The 18672-nt window shown below is 38.1% G+C and overlaps 1 protein-coding gene across 13 annotated transcripts in view; it reads right to left on the bottom strand.

Moving 5' to 3' along the window:
- The window catches only part of CCDC171 (coiled-coil domain containing 171), a 352484-nt gene that overhangs the window by 203851 nt on the left and 129961 nt on the right, over positions 1-18672 (bottom strand). For all 13 annotated transcript variants that reach the window (XM_004004388.6, XM_060409497.1, XM_042243466.2 and 10 more), the window contains 2 exons: positions 2780-3284; positions 786-902 (listed from right to left, as the gene is read on the bottom strand). In XM_004004388.6, coding sequence (XP_004004437.1) covers positions 786-902; positions 2780-3284 — 622 coding nt within the window. The remainder of the gene's footprint in view (positions 1-785; positions 903-2779; positions 3285-18672) is intronic.

The following is an 18672-nucleotide window of genomic DNA, read 5'->3' as shown; positions in this document are numbered from 1 at the left end:
TTTTAGTGCAGAGAAATCAGTTTTCATTAACTTTCACACAAACAAGTCACACAATTTGCCACAAGAAAATAAACCTGAATTTTAGACCTTTGGAAACTGCTGGATGTTGCTGGTTTCATGTAGTGGAAAAGAGGAGACTATTCATATTAACTCAAGGTGGTACAGTGGTAAAGCTTGCCAATGCAGGAGACACAAGAGACACAGGTTCAATCCCTGGGTCAAGAAGATCTCCTGGAAGAGGAAAAGGCAACCCACTCCAGCATTCTTGCCTGAAAAACCCCACTGGCAGCAGAGCCTGGTGGTCTATAGTCCATAGAGTTGCCAAGAGTTGGACACAATTGAGCACACACACACACACACAATTAAACAAACAAACAAAAAAACACACTGCCGTATGAGAGAGGAAAATTTTCTACTGATTCACTTATTATTCAATTGTCTGAAATTCACAGCCGGAAACAGAAGGAATACTAAAACATTTGAAAGAACGTTACCAGCAATTCTTAATAAAAAAGCTAACAATGAGCTTTCCATAGGAAAAGCAGATCCTAAGGGGGAAAAACAGGTGGATGTATTCATCATTTCTCCATAAAGACAAACTAATACATCAAAATTTGCATTAATTCACTACTTCATTAAATATAGGTTTAATCATCTATCTGAATAAAAGAAAGATAAAAACAAATACATTTTCTTCTTTGAAGGTTTATCAGAATTTGTACCAAAAGGCATTCCTGGAAATTTACTTTTGTATTTTCCAAGGACATTAAAAAAGGGAATCATACCTGTTTTACTAATAGCTTCCTGTACTTCAGCCATGGAACTGATTATTGCAACAAGAAGGTCAGTACTGGTGAGCCAACTGAGAGCTTGCAAACAACGTAACTGCTCCTTTTGATGTTCTACAAAAATAGAAAAAATCCATTATGCAATGCTACAAAAAAGTATTAAAATTCATTTAAAAATTATGGGAATGTTTAGCTATTTAAGAAGTAGAACAAAAATTGTACATAGAACTTCACCTAGTATGCTGCTGCTGCTGCTAAGTCGCTTCAGTCATGTCCGACTCTGTGCGACCCCATAGACGGCCGCCCACCAGGCTCCCCCGTCCCTGGGATTCTCCAGGCAAGAACACTGGAGTGGGTTGCCATTTCCTTCTCCAGTGCATGAAAGTGAAAAGTGAAAGTGAAGTCGCTCAGTCGTGTCCGACGACTCTTAGCAACCCCATGGACTGCAGCCCACCAGGCTCCTCCGTCCATGGGATTTTCCAGGCAAGAGTACTGGAGTGGGGTGCCATTGCCTTCTCCATGGAGAATTCTATAATAAATGTTAGATTTATTGACTCTATTTATATATATAATGGTAATGGTAACTGACATCATAAAAAAGAGAAGAAAACTTTCTTTAGTTCTACTTATATTATTTAATAGCTTACTTTTGAAAAGTTAAAAATTGAAATAATTGTTGCCTCAGAATAGTCACGCATTCTGGGACTGACACATAGACACTACGATGTGTAAAATACTATGTGCAAAATATGTTTCAAGATGCTTGCTCCTTGGAAGAAAAATTATGACTAACCTAGACAGCATATTAAAAAGCAGAGACATTACTTTGCCAACAAAGGTCTGTCTAGTCAAAGCTACGGTTTTTCCAGTAGTCATGTATGGATTTAAGAGTTGGACTATAAGGAAAGCTGAGCACCAAAGAACTGATTATTTTGAACTGTGGTGTTGGAGAAGTCTCTTGAGAGTCCCTTGGACTGCAAGGAGATCCAAGCAGTCCATCCTAAAGGAAATCAGTCCTGAATATTCATTAGAAGGACTGATGCTGAAGCTGAAACTCCAATCCTTTGGTCACCTGATTCAAAGAGCTGACTCATTTGAAAAGACCCTGATGCTGGAAAAGATTGAAGGCGGGAGAAGTGGACACAGAGGATGAGATGACTGGATGGCATCACCGACTCGATGGACATGAGTTTGAATATACTCTGGGAGTTGGTGATAGACAGGGAGGCCTGGCACGCTGCAGTCCATGGGGTCGCAAAGAGTGGGACACGACTGAGCAACTGAACTGGACTGACTGATGTGCAAAAGAGCTAGCTAGTGGGAAGCTGTTGTACAGTGCAGGGAGCTCAGCTCAGTGCTCTGTGGTTAGCTAGACCGGTGGGATCAGTGGGTAGGAGGGAAGTCCAAGAGGCAGAGGGTTTATGTATACATACAGCTGATTCACAGAAGAAACTAACACAACATTATAAAGCAACCATACCACGATTTAAAAACCAAAAAAAAGGAATAGTCAAGCATTCAAAAACATGTTTGCTGTAAACTCACATTTGCTCCATTTTTATTCATCAATAGATTTTTAACTCTGATCATTTTATACTAACTCAAATGAAGTGAAAGTAATTTATGCTACTAATTAATTTTAAATAGGGCAGAGTTTCTGGATTGACTACTGAAAAATCACTGTACAAACTCTTCAATTTACTGTGAAAAGAGCACTGAAATATAACAAAGCCATACAAAGTCGAAATTACATATACTTGCTCCCTTGTTTATATTTTAATGTTTACAACAAAAATCAAAACCTAACTGACATAGACATATACAGTTATTCTTATACACATATATATCTATTGATACCTATATATGTAGATATGTTACATGATTTGACATTGTAAACGATTTTTTAAAGTCTTTGCATAATGAGCCAATATATTCACTTCGGATGTCACTTATGTTCAACTTAAGATTTTTAAAAGCCCAAATGATCTTACTTGGAAATTTATACTTGTCTTTGAGCTCTCCTGTACACACTAAAACGCCTATGCCTTCTCTGAAACTCTCCATCCAGGTAAAAAGAGAGACACACGACTGGCCCAAAATCTTGAGTCTGTTTGCTGCCAAAATTGCAATAACACCTTTCCGGAATACACGTATCAATCCTTTGAATGTTTTTTTCTTCATCTTGGCTTCCTCTTGCTTCTTTTCTTCTACTGTTGACAGAGCCTGGGCTAGAGTTCTAACTTCCAATTTTAACAACTCAAAGGTGTTGACCTGCTCCTGGAGAAAATCTCTCTGCGTAGATAAGGCGGATGATCGGCTGTAGAGAGGATAGAAGGCGCCAGCCATCAGTGCACAGGCTGCCAGTAAGGAGGTCTTTTCCCTTTTGGTCTGGGATAACAAGTTTTTGAAGTGGGAATTTTCAAACACCAATTGTTCGTGTGACTTCTCAATACGGTTCAATTTTTCCATATTTTTTTCAGCAATTTCTTGAAATTTCTAAAAGAAGAGAAGTCAAATAATATATTTGATCAAGAAACAAATGGGCATTTTAACCCATCTTTAAAAAAAGAGAGCCTTTTGCTAACAACCATTTCTTTTTCTTTCCAAGATCTATGTTCTAAAATATCAAAAAAACACATATGACAGAGCAACAGTGGGCCAAACAGCCTAGATCCAATGTGCACAGGTTTTTAATCCTCTTATGTGGAAGCTTTGCATAAAGTAGAACACATAAATTTTAAAATATTTTGTAAATTTCTTGTACATTCTCACATACATACACAGATTCAAAAAAAGAAAATTTCTTCTATTCCTCAGTAACAATTATTTCCTATTTTTAAACAGAAATCACACCAGCATTAGAGGATTTTCTATATGTAAAAAGACAACTTTTTGTCAGAATAGCAAAGGATTAAATAAATAATACAACACACACCATCTGACTATCTGCCACTTACTAGATGAGAAGGGACTGATTCTCAGAATACACTCTCTTACTTCAGTTTCTTCTTTCCCAAGACAGAAGGCTGCACAAAGCACAGTGTCAGTGCTGGGGAAAAAATGCTAATTGTGGGGTGGGCCTCCGCAGCTCTCTGGTCCTTTTTTCCTCATCAAAGTACATATAATTCAAAACTTAATATGGAACACAAAGAAATTTTAACTGTAGGCACTTGATTTTAATCTAGAAATAGACTAGAAAATAAACTCACTCTCCATGAAATCTTATGTCTAATCATTAAAGAATTACTGAAGCAAATTTTTAGAAGATAACAGATGTCAACTTTTTTACTGATTCATTTATCATTCAATAAACATTTATCGATTACTCACTAAATTCCATGTGCTAGGAAAACAGACAAATAAATCAATGATTGTGGTATAACATGATGGTGGAGCTATGCTAGATTGCCAGAAATGCATAAAAGGGTAGAGAGGCAGCCAGAAACAGACAGTCCTGGGATAACGAGAAATTAAAACACACCTAGAAACTGATAAAAATCTAGAATATATGACAAAAATACTCCTCTCTATATAGAGAAAACAGGAACACAATGGAATTTTTGGAAAACAGAATTAAGAGGCTATAGACTTACACAGCCCATTTTCATTTTAGGCTACCTGGTAGAAGCAGCTGATATCTAAAACATAAAAGAACTCATACAACCCAACAACAACAAACAACTCGATTAAAAAAAATGGGCAGACATCTGAATACACGTTTTTTCCCGAGTATGCATGAAAACGGCCAACAGGCACATGAAAAGATGTTCAACATTGCTAATTATCAGGGAAACGCACATTAAAGCCGCAATGAAATATCATCTCGTTACCTAACCAGGTCCGACTGCCCGAAGTGCAGCGAGCCAAATGGCGAGACAGAGGTCTGCAGCAGAGAAAGGGTTTATTCACGAGGCAGCCAAGAGAAGAGATGGGAGAACAAATCTAACATCCACCTCCCCAAAGGCCACGGGCTGGAGACGGTCCTGGGTAAAGCTGAGGTGTGGGGAGCATGAAAAGTGGTAACTGGAGATAAGAAAAAGCTGAGGTATCATCAGTCTGCACAGGCGCAACCAAGTTACGTGCTTCTCCATGGGACGCACGTTCTGAGGGTGGAGTTTTTGGTCTTCTGACGTCAAGAGGTCACTGAGTGTACATTCAAGCATGCCCATTGGAGGGATGGTGATCCTGCCAGTCCTAACCAGCTCAGACTCTAACTGGACACAGCTGACTCCAAGTTCCTGAAAAACCAACTCAGGCAAACATCTTTTAGGCTACATGATGTGTAGAGGACAATTCAAAGGAAGCTTGATCAATGAAGGCAGGTTACAGTTAATTATTTATTAGGCAATTTACAGTTTAATTGAGCTAGCTGGTGACTACCCTTGGTCTCAATCTCATGCCCATTAGAATGGCTATTATCAAAAAGATAACAAATAAGTATTGCTGAAGATGTGGAGGAAAAGGGAATTCACGCACTATTGGTAAGAATGTAAACTGGTGCAATCACTATGGAAAACAGTACAGAAATTACTCAAAAATAAGTATATAACTACCATATGATCCAGCTATTTCACTTTTCCATATAAATCGCAATATGGAACAACTCACTTGAAAAGATATCTTGTTGCATTGCACCCTGCAAGTCTTAAAGTCGCCCAGCCTCGACACTAAAGAGCCTGGAGACAGTGACAGAGACACCAATGGTTTGCTGCAGCAGTCCCCAAACTTTTTGGCACCACAGACCAGTTTCACGGAAGACAATTTTCCATGGACAGAGAGTTGGGGAAGATGGTTTTGGATGAGTCAAGCACATTACAATTATTCTGCACTTTATGTCTAATCTAAATGCTGCTGCTGATCTGACCAGCAGGTACCAGTCTTCAGCTTGGAAGTTAGGGACCCTTGATTGATTGGATAGAGGGATCTTACACAAAGGGTCCTGGAGTGACACCCCACCATGTGTGGCAGATGCTGGGCAGGACGTGGGAACAGTCTTTGCTACTCAGGGGAGGAGGCGGCTACCACTTATAGAGGGAATTGACATCAGGTGGGCGCATCAGTTTCCAGGAGCTAATTAAGCCTGATAATTAAGAGAACTGGATATTCATGTGAGTGAAGCAGGGACTGGTCAAACAGGGGATGTACCGAGAGCAAGAGAACAGCCATCGTGAGAGGCCGGACCATACATATGTTCATCCCTATGTTTATCGCAGCACTATATACAAGAGTCAACATATGCAAACAACCTAAGTGCCCATTAACAGATGAACAGACAAGGAAGATGTGGTCTATACATACAATGCAATACTATTAAACCGTAAAAAAAGGATGAAAACTAGCCATTTTCAACAACAGGGATGGACCTTGAAGGTACTAGGCTAAATGAAATAAGTCTGACAGAGAAAGACAAACACCATGACTTCACTCATGTGGAATACAAAACACAAACAAGAACCCCAAAAAATGAAAAAACCAAGCCAAAGGAAACATAGATCCAGAGGACAGAGTAGTGATTACCAGAGGAAAAGGGTCTGGGGAGGACAAAATGGTTAAAAAGGGGCCAACTGTATGGTGCTGCATGGAAACCAGACTGGTGGGAGTGGGCATGCTATGGTGTATCCAGAAGTTGCATTAAAATGCAACTTAAAATGAAACTCAAATGTACACGTGAAACTTCCCTGGTGGCTCAGAGGTTAAAGTGTCTGCCTCCAATGCGGGAGACCCGGGTTTGATCCCTGGGTCGGGAAGATCCCCTGGAGAAGGAAATGGCAACCCACTCCAGTATTCTTGCCTGGAGAATCCCATGGACGAAGAAACCTAGTAGGTTACAGTCCACAGGATCGCAAAGAGTCGGACACGACTGAGTGACTTCACCTTCACCTCCATTTTTAAAAGAAGACATTGTTAAAAGAATACAGGTAAAGTCTACATATAAGTAAAAAAGCAATCTCTAAAGACTGTTTAATTGTCACATATTGTCCTAAGTCATTCTTGGTTTGAGTAATTATAATCAAGATAACAAATATTAATGGTTATCAAAACAATCAACTGGGACAATATTGAACTAAATAACTAGCATTAGCAAAGTGAGATATTTCTCTTGCTGACAAATGTTAGATTAAGAAAACCACACAATATTAATGCTGCTGCTGCTGTTGCTAAGTCACTTCAGTTGTGTCCAACTCTGTGCAACCCTGCAGATGGCAGCCCACCAGGCTCTGCCATCCCTGGGATTCTCCAGGCAAGAACACTGGAGTGGGTTGCCATTTCCTTCTCCAATGCATGAATAAATACTAAGTTTTAATTATTTTTTAACAATTATATTCCCTCATTCCTGGTAGCTCTACTGAAATCCACAATTACAGATCTGACTGCCCATCAGCCCACCGGTCCCCAACCTTTTTGGCATCAGGCACTGGTTTCATGGAAGACAATTTTTCCATGGACAGCAGGGGCAGGGGCAGAGATGGTTCAGTCGGCAATACAAGCAATGGGGAGTGATGAGAAGTAGTGATGAGAAGCTTTGTTCACTTACCAACCTGCTCCTCACCTTCTGCTGCACAGTTAGTCCATGGCCAGGGATTTAGGGATCTCTGCAATAGGCATCTTCCCTTAGATACCTCATAACCATCTCAAGTTCTGCTGTTTTTCCTATTAAATCTGTTTATAATGTTCAATTGCTAAATCATGTCCAATTCTGACACCATGGATTGTAGCCCGCCAGGCTTGTTCTCTGTCCATGAGATTTCCCAGACAAGAACACTGGAGTGGGTTGCCATTTCCTCCTCCAGGGGATCTTCCTGACCCAGGGGTCAAACTCGCATCTCCTGCATTGGCAGGTGGATGCTTCACCACTAAGCTACCTGGGAAGCCCCATGTGTGCGTGCGAATACTCAGTCGTTAAGTCCTGTCCAACTCTTTGAAGCCCTATAGACTACAATCTGCCAAGCTCCTCTGAATTCTGGAATGGGCTGCCATTTTCTCTTCCAAGGGACCTTCCTGACCCAGGGATCAAACACAAGCCTCCTATGTCTCCTGCACAGCAGGCAAATTCTATACAACTGCACCAACTGGGAAGGCCTCTGTTATTTTGTTCAGTCACTCAGTCATATCCGACTCTGCCAGCCCACAGACTGCAGGACGCCAGATACCCCTGTCCCTCACGATATCCCAGAGTTTACTCAAACTTATGTCCACTGAGCCGATGATGCCATCCAGCCATCTCATCCTGTTGCCCCCTTCTCCCTGCCCTCAGACTTTCCCAGCATCAGGGTCTTTTCAAATGAGTCAGCTCTTCACATCAGCTGGCCAAAGTATTGCAGTTTCAGCTTCAGCATCAGTCCTTCCAATGAATATTCAGGACTGATTTCCTTTCGGATGGACTGGTTGGATCTCCTTGCAGTCCAAGGGACTCTCTAGAGTCTTCTCAAGCACCACAATTTGAAAGCATCAATTCTTCGGGGCTCAGCCTTCTTTACGGTCCAACTCCCAGGTGGCGATAGTGGTAAAGAACCCACCTGCCAATGCAGGAAATGAAAGAAAATCAGGTTCAATCCCTGGGTTGGAAAAATACCCTGGAATAGGAAATGGCAATCCACTCCACTATTCTTGCCTGGAAAATCCTATGGACAGAGGAGCCTGGCAGTCTACCATCCACAGAAGCACAAAGAGTTGGACACTACTGGAGCAACTTAGCATGCATGCATGCTCATGCTCATATCCATACATGACTACTAAAAAAACCATAGCTTTGACTATATGCACCTTTGTCACAAAGTGATGTGTCTGCTTTTTAATACACTGTCTAGGTTTGTCATAGCTTTTCTCTCATAGAGCAAGTGTCTTAATTTCAAGGTTGCAGTCACTGTCCACAGTGATTTTGGAGCCCAAGAAAAGAAAGTCTGTCACTGTTTCCATATTTTTCCCCATCTATTTGTCATGAAGTGATGGAACTGGATGACATTTTCTTAGTTTTTTGGATGTTGAGTTTTAAGCCAGCTTTTTCACTCTCTTCTTTCACCTCCAAGAGGCTTTTTAGTTCCTCTTCACTTTCTGTCATTAGTGTGGTGTCATCTGCATATCTGAAGTTATTGATATTTGTCCCAGCAATCTTGGTTCTAGCTTGTGATTCATCCAGCCCGGCATTTTGCATGATGTACTCTGAATAGAAGTTAAATAAGCAGGGAGACAATATACAACCTTGATGTACTCCTTTACCAATTTTGAACCAGTCTGTTGTTCCATGTCTGGTTCTAACTGTTGCTTCTTGACCTGCATAGAGGTTTCTCGGGAGACAGGAAAGGTGGTCTGGTATTCCCATCTCTTTAAGAATTTTCCAGTTTGTTGTGATCCACACAGTCAAAGGCTGCAGCGTAGTCAGTGAAGCAGAAGTATATGTTTTTTCTGGAATTCCCTTGCTTTTTCTATGATTGAACAGATATTGGCAATTTGATCTCCGGTTCCTCTGCCTTTTCTTTTCTTTTTTTTAATTATTTATTTATTTATTTTTCCCCTGCATATTTTTTTTTAATTTATTTATTTTTTTTATAATTTTAAAATCTTTAAATCCAGTTTGTACACGTAGAAGTTCTCAGCTCATGTACTGCTGAAAACCAGCTTGAAGGATGTTGAGCGTGACCTTGCTAGCATGTGAAATGAATGCAACTGTGCAGTAGCTTGAGCATTCTTTGGCACTGCCCTTCTTTGGGACTGGAATGAAAACTGACCTTTTGCAGTCATGTGGCCACTGCTGAGTTTTCCAAATTTGCTGGCATACTGAGTACACCATTTTAACAGCATCATCTTTTAGGATTTGAAATAGCTCAGCTGAAATTCCATCACCTCCACTAGCTTTGTTTATAGTAATACTTCCTAAGGCCCACTTGACTTCACACTCCAGGAAGCCCTGGGAAGCCCTAAAACATGTTTATAATAGTCTTCTTTATATCAGTAAATTGAACAAACATCTGCCCAATTTTTCAAGTCAAAAACTTTGTAATCAGTCTTAATTCCTCCTTCTTTCACCTTATCCTCTCCATTCCCAAATCAAAACCATCCACAAGCACAAGAGGGCTTATCTACAAAATACATCCTCATTCATCTCCACTGCTACCACCTTAATTCTAATGATCATCAGCACTAACTACTCACCCCCAAACTTCAAAGCTAGTTTCATGTCGAACTGGGTCAATCCAATCCTACTGCTGGAACTCTATCTTTACTGAGCCAAGGTCTCCCCTTCAAGTCACAACACCTCCACATGCCTTCTGCAAAGACATCGCCATTTCCCAGGATCCTCAACTGGAAGGAAAAAGGCTATGGGCTGCTCTTCTGCTATCCAGACATGAACCTTACTATGCCTTTTCACAATTTATCCATGGTCTCCAGCACCACCAGGTGCTGACTTCCCTAATGCTATGCAAGTTCTAACCATATCCTGAACCCATTTCAGGGTCTATCTATTCCATGACACCTATTACTATCAGTCCTATTCATGTTGACCTTGACCTTCTCTGAACATAATTAAACTACTAGACACTTAATTTCTACACTGCTACTTACTTGTTTCATGTGTGTTTATTTCTCTCCCTCAAATGCAATAGAGTTTTAGTTCCTAAAGGCCAGGGATTATTTACTCCAGTGCCTGTCACAATGCTTTATACCCTTCAAGTATTTAATAAGTATTAAATAAATTAAATAATCCTTTATAAAATGTTCCCTGGTGCTTAGAACAGCACTTTACCCATAATAAGCACTGAGTAAATAGCCAGTGAATAAAAACTTTACAAATATAAAGCAAAGAAAAAAATAATCGAAAAATATATAATTTCTAAATATAATTTGGACCTTATAACATGTCAAAATTTTGTTTTAAATTAATTCTGATATTCCAGGGGGACCTTCAGAGATATTACATTATTTACCATGAATTCTTCTTGAATAACAAAGCTTGTTTGAGGGTAAGGCTGGAAATTACTATAAGAGCAAATATGCCTTAAAAAAGAAAACTGGTGTCCTTTCAAAGAAGATTACAGACTAATATTTTTCAAACAAACATAAGGAACATCACCTTCAGACAGAACAAAAGCATTCCTGATACTGAGATAATCTGCTCCTCAGTGTGTTAATTTCAAAAATAATATTCACAAATTCCCCCTCAAAATATCTTTAAAAAGTTTAACAACCTGAAATTTTTATAAGCTTTATATCTTCTACACAGATTTTTTTGACATACCAAAAATCCTATCTAATTTCTCTAGTTTTCCATGACTCTGATAAATTCAAAGTGCACTGAAAATGAAGGGAACAGGACAGCTTTTTCCCTTAATGAATTATGCACTTACTTCCTGAAATACAGAAGCTTTAAGGGACATCTATTGGCTTCCAGCAACCCATGAACTTTGAGACCTTGGGCCAGAAATCAGACACTTCCCTGTGCAGTAAAACTTTTTTTTATCACTTTTACTTGCTGGGTTCTCATTCTTTATGTTGGCAAAAAGATAAATTGCAAACTGGACAGTCAGTGACAAATAGACATCAAAGGACTTCATTTTAAAAGGTTTTATTTTTATGTTACCTATATTTCTTATACAATGGTAGCTTTTTTAAAATAATAAACATAACTCTGCCTGTTTTTCCTACAATGTAAATGTTTCTCTGTTAAAAAATAAAGCACATTTTGTGGAGAAACTGGAGTCTTCAATACATTGTCAATGGAAATGTTGAGATGGTATGCACAGACTTTTGAAAAAGTTTGGCAGTTCTTCAAAAAGTTTAATACAAAGTTACCACACAACCCAGCAATTTCATTATCTGGTCTTCAATATATATACTGAAATCCCATAATAGTTATTTACTTACCTTAAAAACACTATCTTCATTTTGGAAGTTTCAGTTCAGTTCAGTTCAGTCACTCAGTCCTGTCTGACTCTTTGCGACCCAATGGACTGTAGCACACCAGGCCTCCCTATCCATCACCAACTCCCAGAGTTTACTCAAGCTCATGTCCATTGAGTCGGTGATGCCATCCAACCATCTTATCCTCTGTCCTCCCATTCTCCTCCTACCTTCAATCTTTCTCAGCATTAGAGTCTTTTCAAATAAGTCAGTTCTTTGCATCAGGTTGCCAAAGTATGAGAGTTTCAGCTTCAGCATCAGTCCTTCCAATGAATATTCAGGATTGATTTCCTTTAGGATGGATTGGCTGGATCTCCCTGCAGTCCAAGAGACTCTCAAGAGTATTCACCAACACCACAGTTCAAAAGCATCAATTCTTTGATGCTCAGCTTTCTTTACAGTCCAACTCTCACATCCATACATGACTACTGGAAAAACCATAGCTTTGACTGACAGACCTTTGTTGGCAAAGTAATGTCTCTGCTTTTTAATATGCTGTCTAGGTTGGTCATAGCTTTTCTTCTAAGGAGCAAGCGTCTTTTAATTTCATTTGGAAGTTTAGCACATCAAAAATAATAGGTGTCAAAAACGGTACATGCCTATGTGTATTCTCTAGTTTTAAGGCAATACAAATTATAAAACTATCCAAACAGATAAGTCAAGCCCTCAAAAGAAAAAGAGTTCTCTTCATCATTTGACTGAAAATAAACTGTCAATACAGGCAAAATGCTTGATTTAGTGATTGTTAAAAGATATTACCTCAGACTGCTAGCAAGTTAGCATGACCTCTAAGATCAGATCTGTCTCACGCCTCCCTTCCTTATGGGCTTTCAGATCCTGAAAACAAAGCCCAGGTGGCTCTAGTCTCCTCTATGAAGGCTTCAAACTTTAACCACCTTCTCTTCTGGGTCGATAGCACTCTTTTGGCAAGTAATTACGTACAACCTCAGGATAAACCTTCTATTATTTAATTTTTCACATGTTTCTATAGTGCCTCTCCAACTAAATCTGACACTTTTTGAGGAAATAAGTATCTCACAGCATGAAACAGAGTGTTCCATAAATCTTATACATAAGATTTATTCAATTAATAATTATATTCTGTTAAGTTATTTTGCTATTCTTACCTATGGTAGTAATTTTGCAATACAGTATGCTAAAATTTCAGTCTCTCTGAAAAAAGAAGTCTGAGAAAAACGAGACCAAGAACTATCAGCTTTGATTAACAGTGTGGCCCTGGTTAGCTTTTTCATACATTATCATGTTTAATTACTAAATAAACAAGATTCACTCAGAAAAGTGAGTTCAGGAAATATGAAACTGAGTTGTCACTAAACCTGTTTTTGGATATTACTTCATATACAAAACTAGCATATTCCTAAACGAAAGTGTTTGTGAAGTAAAGTTGCTCAGTCGTGTCCAACTCTTTGCTACCTGGTTGCTAAAAACAACTTCTAAAACAATTATTTGAAAAGTAGTCAGAGAACTTTCCTATGTTTCATTAGAGGTGCCCAATCATAACAGTGTGTACCAAACTGTGTCTTACTCTTTGTGAATCATGTCTCCCTATCATCATCAATATAAACAAGCTGCACTTTTACCTCTGAATATTTTTGGAATTCAATTTAAAAGTAAAAAAATTAACATCTAACAACACTTTTATGAGTAACTTATTTCTAGCCAAATGTACTCTTAATAATGTGATGGAAGAGAAATAAAATGCAATATACTATGATGAACCTGAATTTCTTTGATTTTTGTTCTTCAATTTAAACTCACTTGACTTTACTAAGGGTTTCCTGATAGCTCAGTTGGTAAAGAATCTGCCTGCAATGCAGGAAACCCTGGTTCAATTCCTGGGTCAGGAAGATCCGCTCGAGAAGGGATAGCCTACCCACTCCAGTATTCTTGGGCTTCCCTTGTGGCTCAGCTGGTAAAGAATCCACCTGCAATGTGGGAGACCTGGGTTCCATCCCTGGGTTGGGAAGATCCTCTGGAGAAGGGGACTTTACTAAACTGTCACATAAACTAGAAGTGTTTAAAATAAACATCATATCAAGGGTTAACCATACTTAACTGACAGTGAAAAATCTTTAGTCTTAGAGAGGAAGTTCTTGTTCCAGTAATTTCATCTTTTCAGATAGAAAAGAAACAAGAATATAAATACTAAAATTACAAAAGCAAAGTCAGTAAAGCAATGTATCATGGCACTCAGTCCTGATGCTTCGGTAGGCAAAGATTTTTGAGATATATTTTTATGATGGCCCAAAGTTATTTAAATTCACAAATTACCCAACCATGTAGCTAGCACATTTTAACTAATACTAAAACCATGTGAGAGCTTCCCAGGTGGCACTAAGAACCCTCCTGCCAACGCAAGAGACGTAAGAGACACAGGTTCAATCCCTGGGTCAGGAAGGGCATAGCCACCCACTCTAGTATTCTGGCCTGGAGAATTCCACCGACAGAGAAGCCTAGCAGGCTACATACAGTCCATAGGGTCGCAGACTCGGACACGACGGAAACAACTTAAGAAAGTGAAAGTCGCTCTGTCTTGTCTGACTCTTTACCACCCTATGGACTCTAGCCCACCAGGCTCCTCTGTCCATGGAATTCTCCAGGCAAGAATACTGGAGTGGGCAGCCATTCCCTCCTACAGGGGATCTTCCCAACCCAGGGATTGAACCCAGGTTCCCCACATTGCAGGCGGAAGCAACTTAGCACATATGCAAAAACGCTAAAACCAAGCTTCCTACTCTAATTTTATTACCTAATAGCATTTCCACTACCTGCTTTAAAGCTTAAACATCCGAAAGTCTTGCAAATTATTCTGCATTTTTTCAAATAAAAGCTATTCATATCCAAAAATTGCTTTTTATTAAACTACCTGTCTTTTACTAACCACTTCTTTACAATAACCAAACACTAAACAGAGACTCTATGGATAAGTCATTTATTTTCCAGCAGATGCTATCTATTAATGGCTATGTTCTCCTGACATATAACATTCTCTATAACCCATAATCCTATGCAAAACTGTGGATTTTTCCCTCTCATGTCCTTATCAACATAATTTTTGAAGTTTAAATAATATAAAATGAAAATATCTTTATCTGCATTGCAGCTTGGGGAAAAAAGCAGAGATACAGAATTAATCATAGGAAAATATCCCAAAATGAAATTTACAGATACTGTAATATGCAATATAATATTAGTTTACCAAATATAAACCCAAATTAAATGCTGCTGTGTATCCAATTATATTTTATGAAAATTCAAATACTGTACATAAATAATACAGACAAATGCCAATATATAATATTAATGTACATTCAGTAATAATGAAAATGATACTTTCAATTTGCATATTCAGGGATCAAAGCCATATGTTACACATTCTTCAGGAAAAAAGTCTTCAGTGAGAGCTGCTCCTAAAACATCAGCATTTGTGATGCTGATTTCTTTACTTGAGAAAGTGAATTGCTATGCCTTCCTGCAGATTTATAAAGGAAATGAGTTCACAACACTGATAGGATAGTTTGAAATCAAGAATTTTGTTCTTTTCTCTCTGGGTTCCTTTGACTGTTAGGGGTCTCTTGTGGTTCCACACACTTTTTAGGCTCATTTCTCTTATTTCTATGAAGAATTCCTTTGATATTTTGATGGGGATTGAACTGAACCTATAGATCGTTTTGGGTAGTATGGTCATTTTAACAATATTAATTCTTCTGATCCATGAACAAGGGATGTGTCTCTCTTTGTTTGTATCTATTTCTTTCTGCAAAGTCTTGTCATTTTTATTGTCCAGATCTTTTACTTTTCCAGTTAAGTTATTCCTAAATATTTTATTGTTTCTGATGCTACTGTGAATGGGAGCACTTTATTTTCCAAGGCTTCTTCATTAGTGTAAAGGAATGTCAGATTTCTATAAGCTGATTTTGTAACCTGCCACTTTACTAAAATCATCTATTACAATTAATTACATCAATTACATGTAATTACTTAATTACAATAGCTTTTGATTGACTCTTTGGGATTTCCTATATGTAAGATCATAGCATCAGCAAGCTATAGTGATAAAACAATATGGCATTGGCACTAAAACAGACTTCTAGACCAATGGAACAGAATAGACAGTCAAGAATCAAATCCCACCCTATATGGTCAACTAATATTCAACAAGGGAATCAAGAAATCTAATGAGAAAAGGATAGTCTATTCAGCAAATGGTGCTGGAAAAATTGGAGAAACACGTACAGAACAATGAAACTAGACTCTTTTCTCATACCTCTCACAAAAATTAACTCAAAATGGATCCAAGACTTAAACATAAGACCTAATACCATAAAACTCCTAAAGAAAACATAGAGATGAAGCCCAAAGATATCTGTCTTGGGAATGATTTTTTTTGGATATGACATCAAAAGCACAAGCAAGACAAATAACAATCAACAAATGGGACTATATCAAATTCAAAAGCTCCTGCACTGCAAAATAAACAATTAACAAAATGAGGTGATTACCAACGGACTGGAAGAAAATTTTTACGAATCATGTATCAGAAGAGGGGTTAATATTCAAAATACATAAAGAATTAATAACAACTTAATAACCAAAAAATAGTTTTAAATGGGCGTAAGAACTAAATAGACATTTTTCCAAACAGGACATCAAAATGGTCAACAGACACATGAGAAAATGCTCAACATCACTAATCATCAGGGAAAGACAAGTAAAAACCAAATGAGATATCACCTCATACCTGCAAAGACAGCTATCATCAAGAAGACAAGAGACAACAGGGGACAGTGAGGGCGTGGTGGAAAAGAAACCCTTACACACTGCTGGAAAAGAAGGTAAGTTAGTCCAGCCACCGTGGAAAACAATATGACGGTGCCTCAACAACTTAAAACTAGACCTGCCATCCAGGAATTCTGCTTCTCAGAACATACCCAAGGAAATGAAAACAGTAATTCAGTGAGATATATGCACTCCCATGTTTACCATAGCACTATTCACAATAGCCAAAATATGGAAACCACCCAAAAGACCATCAACAAATGAATGGGTAAAAAAGATTTACATACAGAATGTAACATTTTTCACCCATGAAAAAGAAATACATCCTGCCATTGGTGACAGCATGAATCAATCTTGAACATACTATGTTAAGCAAGACGAGACAGACAAAGACAAGCACTGCTCAACATCACTTATATGCAGAATCTAAAGAGAGCAAACGTGTAAAAAAAACAACAACGTACAAGAGAACTCCCAACAGACTGTCAGCTGATTTCTCAACAGAAACTCTACAAGCCACAATGGAAAAGGCATAATATATTTAAAGTGATGAAAGGGAAGAACCAACAACCAAGAATACTCTACCCAGCAAGACTCTCCTTCAGATTTGATGGAGAAATCAAAGCTTTCCAGACAAGCAAAAATTAAGAGAATTCAGCACCACCAAACCAGCTTTACAACAAATGCTAAAGGAACTTCTCTAGGCAGGAAACACAAGTGAAGGAAAAGACCTACAGAAAATGAACCAGAAACAATTAAGATACAGGTAATAGGATCATGCTGTGTGCTGTGCTCAGTCACTCAGTCATGTCCGACTCTGTGACTCCATGGACTGTAGCCTGCCAAGCTTCTCTGTCCATGGAATTCTCCAGGCAAGTAGCCAGTCATTTCTCCAGGAGATCTTCCCGACTCAGGGATCAAACCCAGATCTCCACATTGCAGGCAGAGTCTTTACCATCTGATTAGATGTCATATATTTTCACTGAACAAAGACAATAATACAGTGCTGTAAGCATATAATGTAATAAATATTACAAAGGCAACCATATCAATTAATATATTAATACATTAATACATTAATATATCAAAGTAATATGATGTATACCTTAAATTTACACCACATTGCACATCAAATTTATCCCATTTTTTAAAGTGATAGGAAATGAAGAAAATTGGAAGGTTCACATTACCTGATTTCAAGACTAACCAAAAAATATAAAAATCAAACCAGTGTGATAATGAAAAAAGAATAGACATATAAATAAATGGAATAGATGAGAAAGTCTAAACAATAGACTTGGACAAATGCAACCCACTGATTTCTGACAAAGATACAAAGGCAATTCAATAGAAAAAGGATAGCCTTTAAAGAAATACTGCTAGAATATGGACATCCAAATGCAGGGAAAAAAAAAAAACATCAACCCAAGCCTCACATCTTTACAAAAATTAACTCAAGATGGATCACAGACCTGTATGTAAAACCTAAAAGTATACGAAATCTAGAAAATAAGCAGGAAGAAATCCTGGTGACCTTGCACTAGGGAAAAGAGTTCTTAGATACAATACTAAAAGCCCAGGCCATAAAAGAAAAATGCATCAAATTGAACTTTATAAATTTAAAACACTTGTTCTGCAAAAGTTCTTTTAAGAGACTTGGAGAGAATACTTGCAAATCATATATCTAACAATGTTTGAAATTCAGCCAGAAGAAAATAAGCAACGTAATTACAAAGTGGGCAAAAGATATGAATAGATAATTCACCAAAGAAGATATACAGATGGCAAATAAGTGTATGAAAAATGCTCAACATTATTATTCATTAGGGAAAGTCTAAATTAAAACCATAATGACATAGCACTGTACACCTATTAGAATAGCTAAAAAGAAAAAGAAAAAAATGATTAAACCACATGCTGGCACAGATGCAGAGCAATCAGAACTTTCTTACAAGCCTAGTGAGAAGGCAAAATGATAGCCACCTGGGAAAACAATTTGATAGTTGCTTACAAAGTTAAATACATACTTACCATAATAACAGAAATCAGACTCCTAAGTGTTCATCCAAAAAAAAAAATTTTAACTTATATGCAGAGTACATCACGGGAAATGCCAGGCTGGATGAAGCACAAGCTGGAATCAAGATTGCCAGGAAAATTATCATTAACCTCAGATACACAGACAATA

The sequence above is a fragment of the Ovis aries genome, chromosome 2 (genome assembly GCF_016772045.2).
Source record: "Ovis aries strain OAR_USU_Benz2616 breed Rambouillet chromosome 2, ARS-UI_Ramb_v3.0, whole genome shotgun sequence".
Classification (NCBI taxonomy): Eukaryota; Metazoa; Chordata; class Mammalia; order Artiodactyla; family Bovidae; genus Ovis; species Ovis aries.
This window is presented reverse-complemented; position numbering and strand designations above follow the sequence as displayed.